Source organism: Rhinolophus ferrumequinum, chromosome 3, assembly GCF_004115265.2.
Source record: "Rhinolophus ferrumequinum isolate MPI-CBG mRhiFer1 chromosome 3, mRhiFer1_v1.p, whole genome shotgun sequence".
NCBI lineage: Eukaryota > Metazoa > Chordata > Mammalia > Chiroptera > Rhinolophidae > Rhinolophus > Rhinolophus ferrumequinum.
Genome location: NC_046286.1, coordinates 19,933,577 through 19,947,377, shown reverse-complemented (window position 1 = coordinate 19,947,377; position 13,801 = coordinate 19,933,577). Strand labels below are relative to the sequence as shown.

The following is a 13,801-nucleotide window of genomic DNA, read 5'->3' as shown; positions in this document are numbered from 1 at the left end:
CAATGTATATCCTTTACTAAGATATGCTTACTTGGCAGTCTTCAAGCTCTTAGGTAGCTGTATTATAATTATTTATTTTTAATTATAGGAAGTTTCATTTTGAACATATTTCAATATTGATGGAATGTACTGAGCATATTATAGATAACTGGACAATATCAGTTCTTATTACTATATTGATAGTATGAATTAGAATATACCAGGGCTCAGCCAACTTTATGAAGATCCAGATAGTAAATATTTTAGGTTTTGCAGGCAATATAGTCTCTGTCACACTGAAGTCAGCTATGTAAATGAATGGTCGAAGCCATGTTCCAATAAATATTTATCAAAACAGTGGGTGAGCCAGATTTGGGCTGTAGTCTGCTGACCTTGTTATATAACTGCTGAATATTTCACATGATTCTTTTCTGTAGAACCCACGAAGAACTTGAGATCTTTCTGCAGTGGGCAAAACAAACATCCCGCTGCATCAGCACCCCTGTAGGGCTGTGCAGTGTTCCTTCCTTCATGCCTGGCTGCTCTGTCTGTCCTCCTTGCTGACCCTGCAGCGCTTCAGGCATGCTCCTTCCTCAGACTCTTCCCCAGACAGCCTCTGGCTCCCACTCCACTTCTCTGCTCCAATCCTGTATCAGAGGTGCAGTTCCTGAGCATTTGACCTAAAATGGCTCCTCCCACACTGGCACTTGTGATCCATTTCACCCTCCTTATTGTTTTTTTCAGAGCACATTAATTGTTTTATGTATTTAACTGTTATCTCTCTAAAATATAAGCTCTATGAGGTCAGGGATTTGTTTTGTTTTGTGCCTAGACAAGTGCCTAGACAAGTGCCTAGACAAGTGGTGGGAAGTGGCTTCTCAATTCAATACTTGTTGAATTCAGAGACCTATTTGCTCCACACAAGTCCCAGGCAAGAAAAGAGCTTGTGACTGTTATGAGAGATAATACTCATGTGCACTTAAAAAATGTTACCTGTTATTGTTAACTTTAAAAATTCAAAATTTAAAAAATGTAAAGTGTAGTGGGTAATATGTACATTTTTCAGTTGTGAGGACTAATGATACTATAAGCAAATTGTCTAGCACTGTACCTGGGACATTAGAGGCATGCATTAATTGGTAGCTGTCATTATCATTATTATTTTCTCCAACAAGTGAGCTTATCATTCAAAAGAGGCATTGTTGGGGAGATTTGAAGACTTAAATGGAAGAGAAGATAGTTTCTGTAAATTTGTTCCATTTGCAGACCGTAATAGTCTCCTGAAGCTCAAGAGTGCTAAACTAACTTACATATAGAAAGCACTAAGCTAATATCAATATTCATTGAGAAATCGTGGAGTGTAAGAAGTGTATAGAACTGAGACATATGCTAGTGAGTTGCCCGGTTTTCTAACATGGAAAGGGTAAATTTAAATTGGGTACAAATCTCTCACAAAAGGCATTGTTGACATTTCTTTGAGTAGTCAACATGCTGGGCAGAATGGAAGGACTTTCTCATGTTATCTCATAATCTTGAAGGGTTTATAAGCACCGAAAAAAGAAAGTGATCACTTAGAGCCACCATGAGCTCAGTAAGAACAAATTATGCCAAACTAATTTAATTTCCTTTTTGTTCCCTAAGGAGTTATTAGATTATAGGTCAGGGGCTTTATTTGTAATCCTAGATTTGTAGATGCTTGACTTTTCTACAATGGGCATTTTTTGGTTTCAAAATCAGCTGAAATAATCTCAGCCTGTGTTAATTTATCTGTAGCATCCAGATTTAAAAAAGGAAAGGTGATTAATGCACTGGATTTCATCTGTAAAGCAGTCTCTGCTTGGGTCAGTCATCTAATCCTCTGAACTCCCATAACACCTTGGTTATGTCTTTAATTATTGAATTAATCACATTTTATATTAATTATCTGCATATTTGTTTTATCTGAATGATAATATGAGTACCTTTAGAACAAGGATGAGGTCAGATGTATCTGAGAGAGATGCCTTCACATTGGTTCATACATAAAAGGTTTGGGATTTTAATTGGCCAACAACTTTAATATCACTCAGCATTACAATATGATTATTAAAATAGCCAAGACTCTCAGTTGGGAGAGCAAATTTTATTTAATAAATGGGGTGAAGACAGTTAACTATTTGTGAGTGTAAAGCAAAAGCAAAGATAAAAATAGAAAAATGGAAAACTACCCAGCAACATGAATTCTTAATTAGGCGAGGATTAACATGCAAATATAAAACCCTACAAATGAAGAAGAACATATAAGAGATGTTTATATAAGGATAAAAGAAGGGTGTCCTATGCGTAACATAAAAAAAAAAATAAAAGGAAAAGATGCATTTGGTTTCATAAAAATTAAAAACATTTCTATGTAAAGGAACACTGTAAAAAAGTAAAAAAAAATATTTTCAGCTTCATATCAAATTATTTTAGTTATTAAAATAATGTTTTAAATTATGGCATAGTGATTATGAGCCCAAGTCAAAGTTGACCATTCATTCATTCAAGAGTATTTTGGGGGTACCTACTACACACCGGGCATTGTTGTAGGCACTGAGGACATAGCAGAAAACGAAGAAACTCTTATGAAACTTATATTCTATTGGGGGTCGACTGACTATAAACAAATATACCATGTTTCAGTCATGAGCAGTGCTTTGGAGAAATTAAAGCAGGGTAAGGGATGGAAGGAATGTTGGTTACAGGGACCTGTGTTTTCCTATTTCCAAGGCTTTCCTGTTGAAGGAGAAAGCATTCTGGTGAGGTTTCAAAACAGTTCTTCCTTGTTTTTGTCATCTAGGAGACACTGTGACTAGAGAGATTCCTGCACCCACCTCCTCCACCATCCCAGCTTAACATATACCCTCACAAGTAGGTCTTTGCATTGCATGGTGCTCCAACTTGCTGATCAATGACTTCTTTCAAAATAACTCTCGTGGTGTTGCAAGTACATTTAAGGTGACATGTGAGATTTGCAGACACTGCACATTCCCTGAAGTTCAGAGAACTGCTGACATACTGCAAGAAGAAAACAAATTGCATAAGCTTCCTAGCTGAGGCAAGAAAGTTTTTGCTTGTGTTTTCTTCTTTTCTTCTTTTTCAGTTTATTTGGGACTGCGTATACTGAGGTAAAGATGAGAGCATGTTCTGGATAATTCTTAAATCTCTATTTCCACACCCACCTCCATATGCCTGTGGGGAAATGATTTTCTTTTGCAGAATGGGAGTGAGTGATTTGTTTACCTCAAAGAGGAAAACGAATGCTAAAGGCTGAGTGCCTTGGGGACCAGAGTGGAAAAAGCTTATGTTCACTGGAAATGACACCTACATTGACCGATACGCTAAGCTGGCGACAAAGCATGGCTTTTACCAAGACCATCATACTGGTATCAACTGAGAGGCTTCCAAATATATTGACAAGAAGTCTTTTATCAGTGTTGTCAGCATTCTATTTTGGTTGATTGGATCAACGTGATAGGGATTGGATAAAGATGTTGGCAAGTGAGCCATTGCCACTGCTATGGGGCATTGCCCTGGCCGTCCTGTGCCGACCACAATGCTATCCGCTTGTCAACTCTGAAAGTGTAGAAGAGCGAAAATTCTTATGCCATATACATGCGATCATGAAGTCACTGACAACTTGCAATCACCGTGATACATTGTTCTTCTGCTTCCTCAGGTAGCTGTTAGATAGTTGAGGATGCATGAATTTTTTAGGACTTTTAGTATTTAGTCACTCATGCACTAAAGCATGAGCCATCTATAAAAAATTTATACATTTCAAGATACTGTTATTATGCGAAGGAGAAGTTTGGGTACAGGAAAACTTAAGTCTCTTGAAATTTAATGCTTAACTTTTATACAAGTATTCATTTTAAATCTACCACGTTGGACTGGAGAAACGTAAGGTGAAAGAAAAAACTTGGTGGAAGATTTCATAGGAAAACTGAATCTGAGTCTTGGGTTTTCATTTAGATACACACACCATCATTTGGTTTAAATTTAAATAGAATTTGAAATCACTGAAAGGAATGGGAAAAGATGTGGGCCAATCCCAATAGATCAGGAGACTTAGGGAGTGTATCACTTTTAATTATTCTAGGCTTTATCACCTATTTGTCTACTTATTGTAACAGGAAGGTGCTTATGTGTGAGCACCTGCGTGTAATATCTGTAAATATATGCATAGGATTAGCAGGTAGATGATTCATTTAAGAAATGATTTCATTGTGGTTTGTTTTTTTTTTTTTTTTTTTTTTTTTGTGCACTTCTATGTGTCAGACACATTTTTGGGGCTTACGACCAAAACAAAGTCCCTGCTTTTCATTTGAGAAGTTTAGCAGCTGATAAATATGCAAGGAATTATATGATCTAATACCTGACTAAAGCAGTATTAGGAGAGGAGTGACTGGAAGGATTATTCTAATAAGGAGACAGGGATGGAGGTGTTGTTTGAGAGAGAACTGAATGAAGTAAGAGAGTGAGCTGTGCAGATATTTTGTGGAAGAGTATTCCAAAAGAGGCACTGAGGTGGGAGCTTGTTTTGCAGGAGTCCAGCCTGTCTCCACCCCTATGGCCTTTGACACATCATTTAAACTCTTTGCTTCCTCAACTGTAAAGAAGAGATAACAGTATTTGACTTTCCCATCTGTCAGGTTGGGGAGTATGGCAATGTTTGAAGGTTGACAGGCCAGGCTAAGATGATGTATTAATAACACACAGAAGGCAGGAAATGACAACATGCTTCAGAGTAAGAGAGAAAGTCTTTAAGATGCATTTAGAGCTAATGACAGGTATCAATGCTAACTGTAAATCATAAAGTGTTCTCAAACTAATTAATGGGAGAAATTGTGGAATGGTCTTCTTTTGATCCCTACCCCCTCGATGCCTAATTAATACCTAGTTGTTCCAGGTGTTTCCATTGTATGAGTTGTGGACCCTGGTTTTCTTTGTAGTTCTGTAGTTGAGCTCTAGATATGACCACCAGATTAGTGTCTCAGAAAGGGTTACGCTGCTGAATTCTTCAAACTTCTTATAGCTCATCCACACACCACCTTACCCTATTTGTTGGTCTTCCTTAAGTCCCCGAGAGTCAAGGAGTGGTTTGAAGGAAACTTCCTGGTTCCTTTTTTGGATATATCTCCCTCCCCTGTAGCCCATGTCTTGATTTGGCCATCAAAATTTGAAGCAGAAGTGTTATCTGAAGAGATCATTAAAATGACAGATTCCTGGGCTCCACCTCCTGGGCTTTTGATTCCATCACGGTGGCATTGAAGGAATTGATACCCTAAACAGCTGTAGGCGAGCAACATCGTCGACATCATCTTTAAAATGAAGGGGTAGGATTTTTCTAGCATCCTTTCCATCTCTAACGACATAGAAATCCAAGCATTTTCAAATGCCCTCTTACGGTAGACTCAGGGCTGACGTTACAGATAATCTCGGCAGTTCACCCTTCTTGGCAGTTGACTACCATCTTCATCTGAGTCAGTCTTTTGTACTTTCCCACCACTTTATTCCACTCCAATTTCCTTCTGTTTTCCCCCTTTCCTCTTTATGGATTCTATGGGAGTGAATTCAAAGATTATAAGTATGTATAATAGTTAGCCTTTTAAGGAGCACTTCTGGTAATTTTACCCCCTCTACCTAGGGTCAGCATGAAATCAGTAGAGTGCTAAAACTCTCTCCTACTCTTTGAGTCTATGGATGACATCCTAGGGACATGGCTTATACAGCTCACGACAATGCCCACAGACCACACATACTTCTTTGTGTGGTGCTGGGGCTACTTATCGCTATGACTTACGCTTTTCTGTCTCTTAGATTGGGATGAGTCACTGACTTTTTTTCTCCTTCATAGGTGTAGAAAATGAGAAAAATCCTGCCTTTCCTTATCCCAAAGCCTTATTAGTTATTGGGTTGAGTATGCAGTTTGGGACTACTGAGTGGGCATCAGTACATGCTCCTGGAAAATTGATTGGCTCTTCTGGCAACATATTTTTCCATTTTGTTTTCTCTCAGAAATACTCCAGGGCACTATTTTCTGTGTAGGTGTAGTTATTGGTATTATAAACATACCTTCCCTTCTTAATGATCTTCTCCCATCTGCCTCTAACACCTCATGAGAGGACCTTCTAGGCAGTTATTTTACAGGAACTCGAGCTCCACATTTGGTTGGAATCTGTGTGGGAAGAAGAACTGTGTGGAGAGAGGCATACATATGTTGTATGAATTACCTTGAAGGAATCACTTTCTCTATTCTGATTTCCCTATATTTATTATCAGTATGGTTCCATAATGGCACAAGACATTTAGACATGTTCTCAGCCTCTTGTATGAGCCAAAGATTGTTTTCCGTGATTTTTTACATCTTTGTTTTGAAAAAACACATGACTTCTGTGTGACCAGAAATAAGAAAGCCAAAAGTTCTGAGAGGGAGCCTGAAGACCGGATGCGGAGAGGATGCTTCCTCCTCTGGGCTCCTCTCAGCCTTGTTCCCTACCCCTCGTTCAAAGGTTCCGGGCTATCATCTAACATCATTTGGCATTTCACCTAGGCATGGACTTTTTCAGCACTGATGCACCAACCACAGAGGGAAAGACAACAAATACAGTGATATCAAAACAGGTAGAGAGGGAGGATGGATCTGAGCACTTAGAAAGAGGAATCTTCCTATAAAATAGAGACACTTGGCAGTCGAGCCAGTGAAAAATGATACCAATTGTATAAAGCAAAATGCCACCCATCAAGCAGAACATTTTAATTCTTTCTATTTCAGGCTATCTATGATGTTTTGCTCAATAGATGTCTGTAAAAATAAAAAATGGAATCTATCCCATCTGTTAGGTAGAAGGGGCCCTGTGCTGGAATAAAAAAAGTAACAAAATATCACAAGCATGTTGTTGGAGAATTCCAGAGGCTGGGCACAGAGGCACAAATATAACTTTGCCGCTTCTGTATTTTTCCCTTTTTGAGCTAAGTGTAAGAAGAAGAGAAGGTGACTAATGTTATTGAGACATTTAAAATTATATTTCAATTGATTTTAGTTTAAGAAGTTTCCATTTTGATCACCCATACTCTCTTTCTTGAAAACAAAACAAAAACAACAGAACTCTTGTTTTCCAGGGCAACTTATCCTTGCAGTTCTGCCGGAGGTGGTCGAGGCCTCACAGTTGGTTTCCTGAAAGAGTGCCACAAGATGGCGACAATGTCACAGTGGAGAATGGCCAATTGCTACTGTTAGACACCAATACAAGCATCCTCAACTTACTGCACATTAAAGGTTTGTGGAGTATGGAGATTGGCGGTGACAGTACTATATACAATTCTGTCACTTTTAGGGGAAAGAAGGGAGGGGAACTTTTTGGATAATTTCCAGCACTTGGTTGACAATTTATTCTTCAACCAAATTGAAATTTTACTATGAAAGGAAGAAGTAGTCAGAGGGTTCAAAACATAAGCCTTCTTTTTTTTTGACTCTTATAAGCACAGAGCTTGATTATTTTAATTTTTCAAATACAAGAAAGTTACCAGTGTTCTCAAATAATATGCTTTTTTATTCAAGTACTTTGTAGTCATGCTTGTCCAGGGCAGACCCCACAATATAGCAAAATGCTCTGAAATCAGTTAATGCTGCTGGCTTTGAAATTCCCTGCCAAGAAACCAATGCTTTCCTGCTTTTACCCTGTTGTGGTTTTGACTTCCTGGTCCCATGGAAAGTCATATAAATAGGCTTCCCTTATTGCAAAACTGGCCCCATAGCTCTAGGGCCTGGGAAGTTGGAAGAGACTAAGAATTCAAATTTCAAGTCCTTTACCACATCACCAAGTGACTAAGTCAGTTATTTCACCTCTTTGTACATTTGTTTACTTATCTGCTAAATAAGAATAAAAAATTATTGCTTACTTCAATGGCTAATAATAAGGAATCGTTATCAAAGTGACTCAGTTCATTGGAGAATGAAAATTGCTTGGGAAATATGATTGGTTATATCTATAAAACACTGCATGAAAACATTATTCTTTACTATAAACATATTTAACACTTACAGGAGAATTTGTTCTTGTTAAAGTAAGAGCATAGCCACATGAGGAAAAATATAATAATTTAAAGGGGGTAAACTGATACAACTTTTGTTTTTTAAACTGATACAACTTTGATACTTGTCTCTTACAGATGGTATGAGGTTTTTCTGATTAGGTATTTTATTATTCTACAAGGTGTGATCACAAAATATGGTGAACATTTAAATTAAAAAAAAAAAGTATTATAGTAAAAGACACATTGCCATTAATCTCCCTCAGAATACTTACCCTTGCTTGGAACACACTTATCCCATTGTTCTTGCCACCTTCTGAAGCGGGCTGGAAGTCCTCTTTCGTGAGTGTCTTTAATTGTACTGTCTTGGCTGCCTCCATGTCCTGAACTGATTCAACACGTTTACCCTTTATGGTCATTTTGACTTTGGGGAAGAGCCAGAAGTCTCATGGTGCGAGATACGGTGAATAAAGTGGACGAAGACACCTGTAATGTTTTTATTTGACAGAAATTGCTGTACCAGAAGCAACGTGTGACATGTGACGCAGAGCGTTGTCATGATGAAGGATGATTACGGCACACTTTAAAAAACACCTTTTCTCAACCGTAGCTTACACCCTACTGACTGCACCGATCAAGGTGAAACTTGTCACACACGGTTACTAAGGTTTGATACGCTGCTTCCTGTATTGAAAATCCTGGCCTTTCCATTGGATGGCACTCGGCAGCAGCATTCACCTTATTTTTTGATCACACCTCGTATATTCTGGAAGCTGTGTTTCTTTTCTCTAGTAGCAAGGAGAAGTTTTAAGGCAAATCAGTTAGTATCCTGTAGGAAAAATGGTGTGTCAGCTTGGGTTCTTGGCCTTCTTTATGGTATGTATGTGTGTGTGTAGCCTGGGGCTCTGGGGAGTGTTGATTTATTGACAGCCATCAACTACCTAAAGACTAGCAATGACAAAGGAAAATTACAGACTTAAAGCCTCAGCTCAGAGTAAAGATGCTCTTTGCAGGCCTTTAACCAGGACTCTCTCCACAGGAGACAAATTCTGCTGGAGGATAGGATGCCCTTCAAGAACTCGAAGGTTTTTGCCTTATACTGATACCATTGGGGAGAAGTTTTTCCACTAAAAGTCAGACTCAGCCTAACTGAGTCTCTGGATGTCCTATTAGTTCCTGGTAAACGTTTAGTCAAGGAATGGTGGTGAGATGTCCAAAGACTGAAGATGGAGAAGAGGCATCAGAGGGAGAGAAAAGGGTCAGAGAAAGGCAGGGATATGCGAAATATACACTTGGCTGCTCACTCTTGGAGATTTTAAGGTCTAAGTAATCCAAATACTTGCCCCTACCAGTCACCTTCCAATACTGGTTTTCCTTAATACTCCTGGTTCAGGCAATATTTCATCCCCATGTTATTTAGAATAAGTGAGTCAAGTTTGGAAGGGCAGAACCTCATCCTGTGGAAAGGTCTGTTATCTGAAGGATCTCCTCTTTCTCTTAGGAAGTAGGACTAGTGGTGGACATGGGAGGGTAAGGAGTGGTCACCTATTTCTGTACAAATAGGATATAAGAGTTGTTGGCAGGGAGTAGGGTTGCCTAGAATGAAACTCTGAGATTTTTATCATAGATATAGGTCATAGCTCCTAGAAAGAATGAGAACAGGGAAAGGACACAGGTCAAATTTGATTCAACAGATGACTTGTGAATGCTTGTTAAGTGGCCTGGGAACTCTGTGTGAGTTACAAGAAAAGGTGAAGAATAATACTTAATGTCACTAGTGTGTGTTATCACTAAGGAAAAAAAAATAATTAAGGAGCAAATATAAAAGAGTAAAATTTCTAGTTCTAAAATGTGTGATACAGGCAGGAAAGCAGGATGTAGTTCAGAGTAATCAGGGTGTCAGGGAGGTAAGATAAGAGTTGGATGTTGGAGGCAAGGTGACTAGTGTACCATTTGTGTCTGAGACAAGTTTTGATCATGTCAATATCAGTATACACCCAGAATATCAGTTTGAGGAACTTCCCCATCTCATTTATTAGAACTGCACATGTCCAGTGGCTCAGGCCAGAAACCTTGGAGGCATCCTAGACTTCTTTATTTTTCTCATATCCCATGCCCAATCCATCAGTGCATCTTGTTGACTGGATCTTCAATATGTGTCCCATATATCAACACCTCTATTAGTACCAGCCTAGTCCTAATCAATATAATTTTTGTCCAGGAACATTTCAAATGGCCTCTTAATTGATTCCAATGTTTCTAATTATTTGTCTTCCTTAATAGCAGAACCTTGTTTTTTTTTATTTGGGGCAGCAACGTACTCTGCTCAAATGCTCTATTTCCTGGCCTCTTTTGTAGTTAGACGTAGCCTTGTGGTTAAGAGCTGAACAATGAGATGGAAGGGGGAAGTGTGGTACAGGACATTTGGGAAGTAGAGCCGACCCAGTAAGAGGCATGTCCTATTTGTCCTTCCTTACTTCGTGAAAAATGTTGCTGCCATCATATTCAGCTGCCATCTTGGACCATGAGGTGACTCATTAAGAATGGGGAAGCAGAAGAATGGAAGAAACCCAAGACCTTGATGATTTTGGAGTTGCCACAGTGGCATGGCAACTGGGATTGTTCTTCTGAAGTTACTTTTTGTGATAGAAAAACAAACATTCATGTGTTTAAGTCATTGATATCTGACTTTTATGCTATATGCTAAAATAACACCCCCAGTAGTGTGTTTTCCATGTCCTTTAAAAATATGTCAGATCTTGTTACTTCTTTCCTCTAAACCTCTCAATGGCTTCTCATCTCCCTAGGAATAAAATCTAAACTCCTTACCATTATCAAACCTTTGATGACTTCATTGACTTTGTCTTCCTCATTTACTGTGCTCCAGCTCTCCTACAAATATACCAGAAACACACCTGCCTCAGGGCCCTTTCACATAATGTCTTATGCCTGGAATAGTCTTCCTCCAAATATTCATGTGGCTGGCTCACTTATTTCATTCACTCTTTGAGAAAATGTCAACTTATCAGAGAAGCCTTGTTGGCCATCTTTTCTAAAATTACAATTACTTCCTATTATTCTCTATTCTTTTATTTTACTTTACTTTTTTTTGTAACACTTATCACCACAAGAAATATTATAAATTTACTTGCTTGTTTTCAGTCTATTTCCTCTGCTGGAACAAGCTCAAAAAAGCAAAGGACTTCATCAATTTATTCACTACTGTCTCTTTAGTGTCTAGGACAGTGCCTGATACATAATGAGAATATGTTAATGGTTGAATGAATGGACAAATAAAATGGTGCAGGATTCAGGTCCTGGATGAAATTGAAGAAGCATAATTATTTTTTAAACATCACAAATGGGTTTTATTTGTCACCATGAAAAGTCTGTGAATTTTAAACAGATTCTTGGACTGGGGGCTCACGTCCATCAGGTTGTTCAACTTTAGCATGTGCCTCATCCCCAGTAGCTTTTCTAGAACTGCTACCTTCACCATGAAGCTCCATGAGTTTTCCCAGTTCAAACTTGGGCTTCTTCAGCATTTTGACTTTTCTAATAAAGACATCATAGAGCGGAGTAGGTAAATAGATCAGCAAGCCTTTTCTATGTCTTTTCCAGTGCTATCTGGAATCAAATTATTGACCACTTCTTGCAAGTCATTTATCTGCACCTCATGAGTGCACCATCATCTTCTTCCAGATTTGGTGGACCTGTTGACGCTGAGCATAAGAGGTCTTCTGAATCTGATTGTTGAATTTTTTTTTTTTTTTTTTTTTAGTGAAGCCAACACAGAATACATAAAACAAATAATAATCATCAATAGTTTTGACATCAGCATGAGCTTCAGTCATGGTCTGCCATTTTTTGACCATAGAGCACATTTTGTCATGGGTAAGATCCATGCCATGGAAATCAGTCAGGCACTTTTTGCCCAGAACAGCCTCAGTAATAAGCTTGACTTTTCTAAATGCAGCTTCATCACTCTGCAGATCAGCTAGCCTCACTTTAAACACACAACCCTTGAGACCATCAGATGCAATTTCGCATCCTTGAGTTCTTGTGACTGGTTATTTCCCAGTATTCTTATATTGAACATAGCTGGTGCTTTCACATTATATCAGTCTTTCTTAGAAAAATGGGTCAACCACTTTCTTTGTGGCTCCATTTTTGCTGCCTTTTATAAGGCACTTGTTCTTGCCAACTGCCATGGTGCTGCTCAGAGAATTAAAAGGCAAGAAGTATAATCTTTAAACTCTTGTTCTTTTAAATATCACTTTTCCTAACTAATTTACTTTTACTGTCCTTAGTTCTTCTTAATGATATATATATACATGTATACATATGTGTATATGTGTACACAATATATATCCACACATATACACATGAATATACAAATATTTACATACATACACATACATATATGCATACATATACCTATGTATAAATGTATATCATTATGAGTTGTTTGGAATATAAAATCCATTGGAAAGTTATTTTTCTGTTTCTAAAAGGCATTTAAACTGATGAAGGATGTTGACTCTCAAGTATGTAGTTGATAAGGCCTAGCTCTAAACCTCTAGTTTTCTCCTGGTCTATAATACAAGGACTGACAATTAGGTTCGCGAACTTGTTGTAATGATGTTGCTAACTGTTTTTGATATCAGAGGGATTATTCATTATGAATTTGTACCAACTGGGTGAACAGTTAACCAAGTTTACTGTTTGGAAGTGCCAAAAAGGATGCGTGATAAAGTTAGACAACCTGAACTTTTCGCCAACAATTCATGGCTCCTGCATCACGACAATGCACCAGCTCACACAGCACTGTTTGTGAGGGAGTTTTGAGCCAGTAAACAAATAACTGTCTTGGAACACCCTCCCTACTCACCTGATCTGGCCTTCAATGACTTCTTTCTTTACCTGAAGATAAAGGAAATATTGAAAGGAAGACATTTTGATAACTAACATTCAGGACGTCAAGGGTAATCCGATAACAGCTCTGATGGCCATTCCAGAAAAAGAGTTCCAAAATTGCTTTGAAAGATGGACAAATGGTGCATAGTTTCCCAAGGGGAGTACTTCGAAGGTGACCATAGTGATATTCAGCAATGAGGTATGTAGCACTTTTTCTAGGAGGATGAGTTTGCGAACTTAATTGTCTGACCTTGTATGGGTGAAAGTACTTAGGTAATAAAAAGCTATTCAAATATAAGACTAGATCAGAATCTTCCTTATTGTCAACAGCAAGTCATTCTATAAATGTCTGTTACACTGTTAATCTTTTTCATACTCATTCATGATATCAGAAAAATAACGGAGTAGAATTTTCTTCATTTTTCTGATAGCTTCTACAGGCTGAGATAAAGCATGAAAAATTTCAAGCCAAAAAACAATTTCTTCAAAAGATTTTAACAAAATATGAAGTGTTATAGTGCAAGTACTTTCAGTCATTTCCATCATATTACAAAGAATGCGTTTTAAACGAAGTATGTACACACTTTGAAAAGATTAGTGCTTAATAAAAGTGAAACTAGATCACCTGAGAACTACATTTAAAACTACTTTATGGAAATATTACATCCTCTATATTATTTTTCCATTCACGGAAGCCATCATCCTAATATATAGAGGACCAGTTCCCTACATCAGGAAAACCAACACTTCTACATGTGGCCTCCAAGAGTCTTAAAGTCTCCCTGCTGTACTTATATTTCCACCTATAAAACAGAATTGACATTTTTTCTTACAAGTACAACTTATATAA

At 38.0% G+C, this 13,801-nt stretch overlaps 1 protein-coding gene across 1 annotated transcript in view; it reads left to right on the top strand.

Moving 5' to 3' along the window:
- PKHD1 (PKHD1 ciliary IPT domain containing fibrocystin/polyductin) overlaps positions 1 to 13,801 on the top strand; it is a 429,832-nt gene that overhangs the window by 114,813 nt on the left and 301,218 nt on the right. The window contains exon 35 of the mRNA XM_033102675.1: positions 7,123 to 7,279. Within this exon, the coding sequence (XP_032958566.1) occupies positions 7,123 to 7,279 (157 nt within the window). The remainder of the gene's footprint in view (positions 1 to 7,122; positions 7,280 to 13,801) is intronic.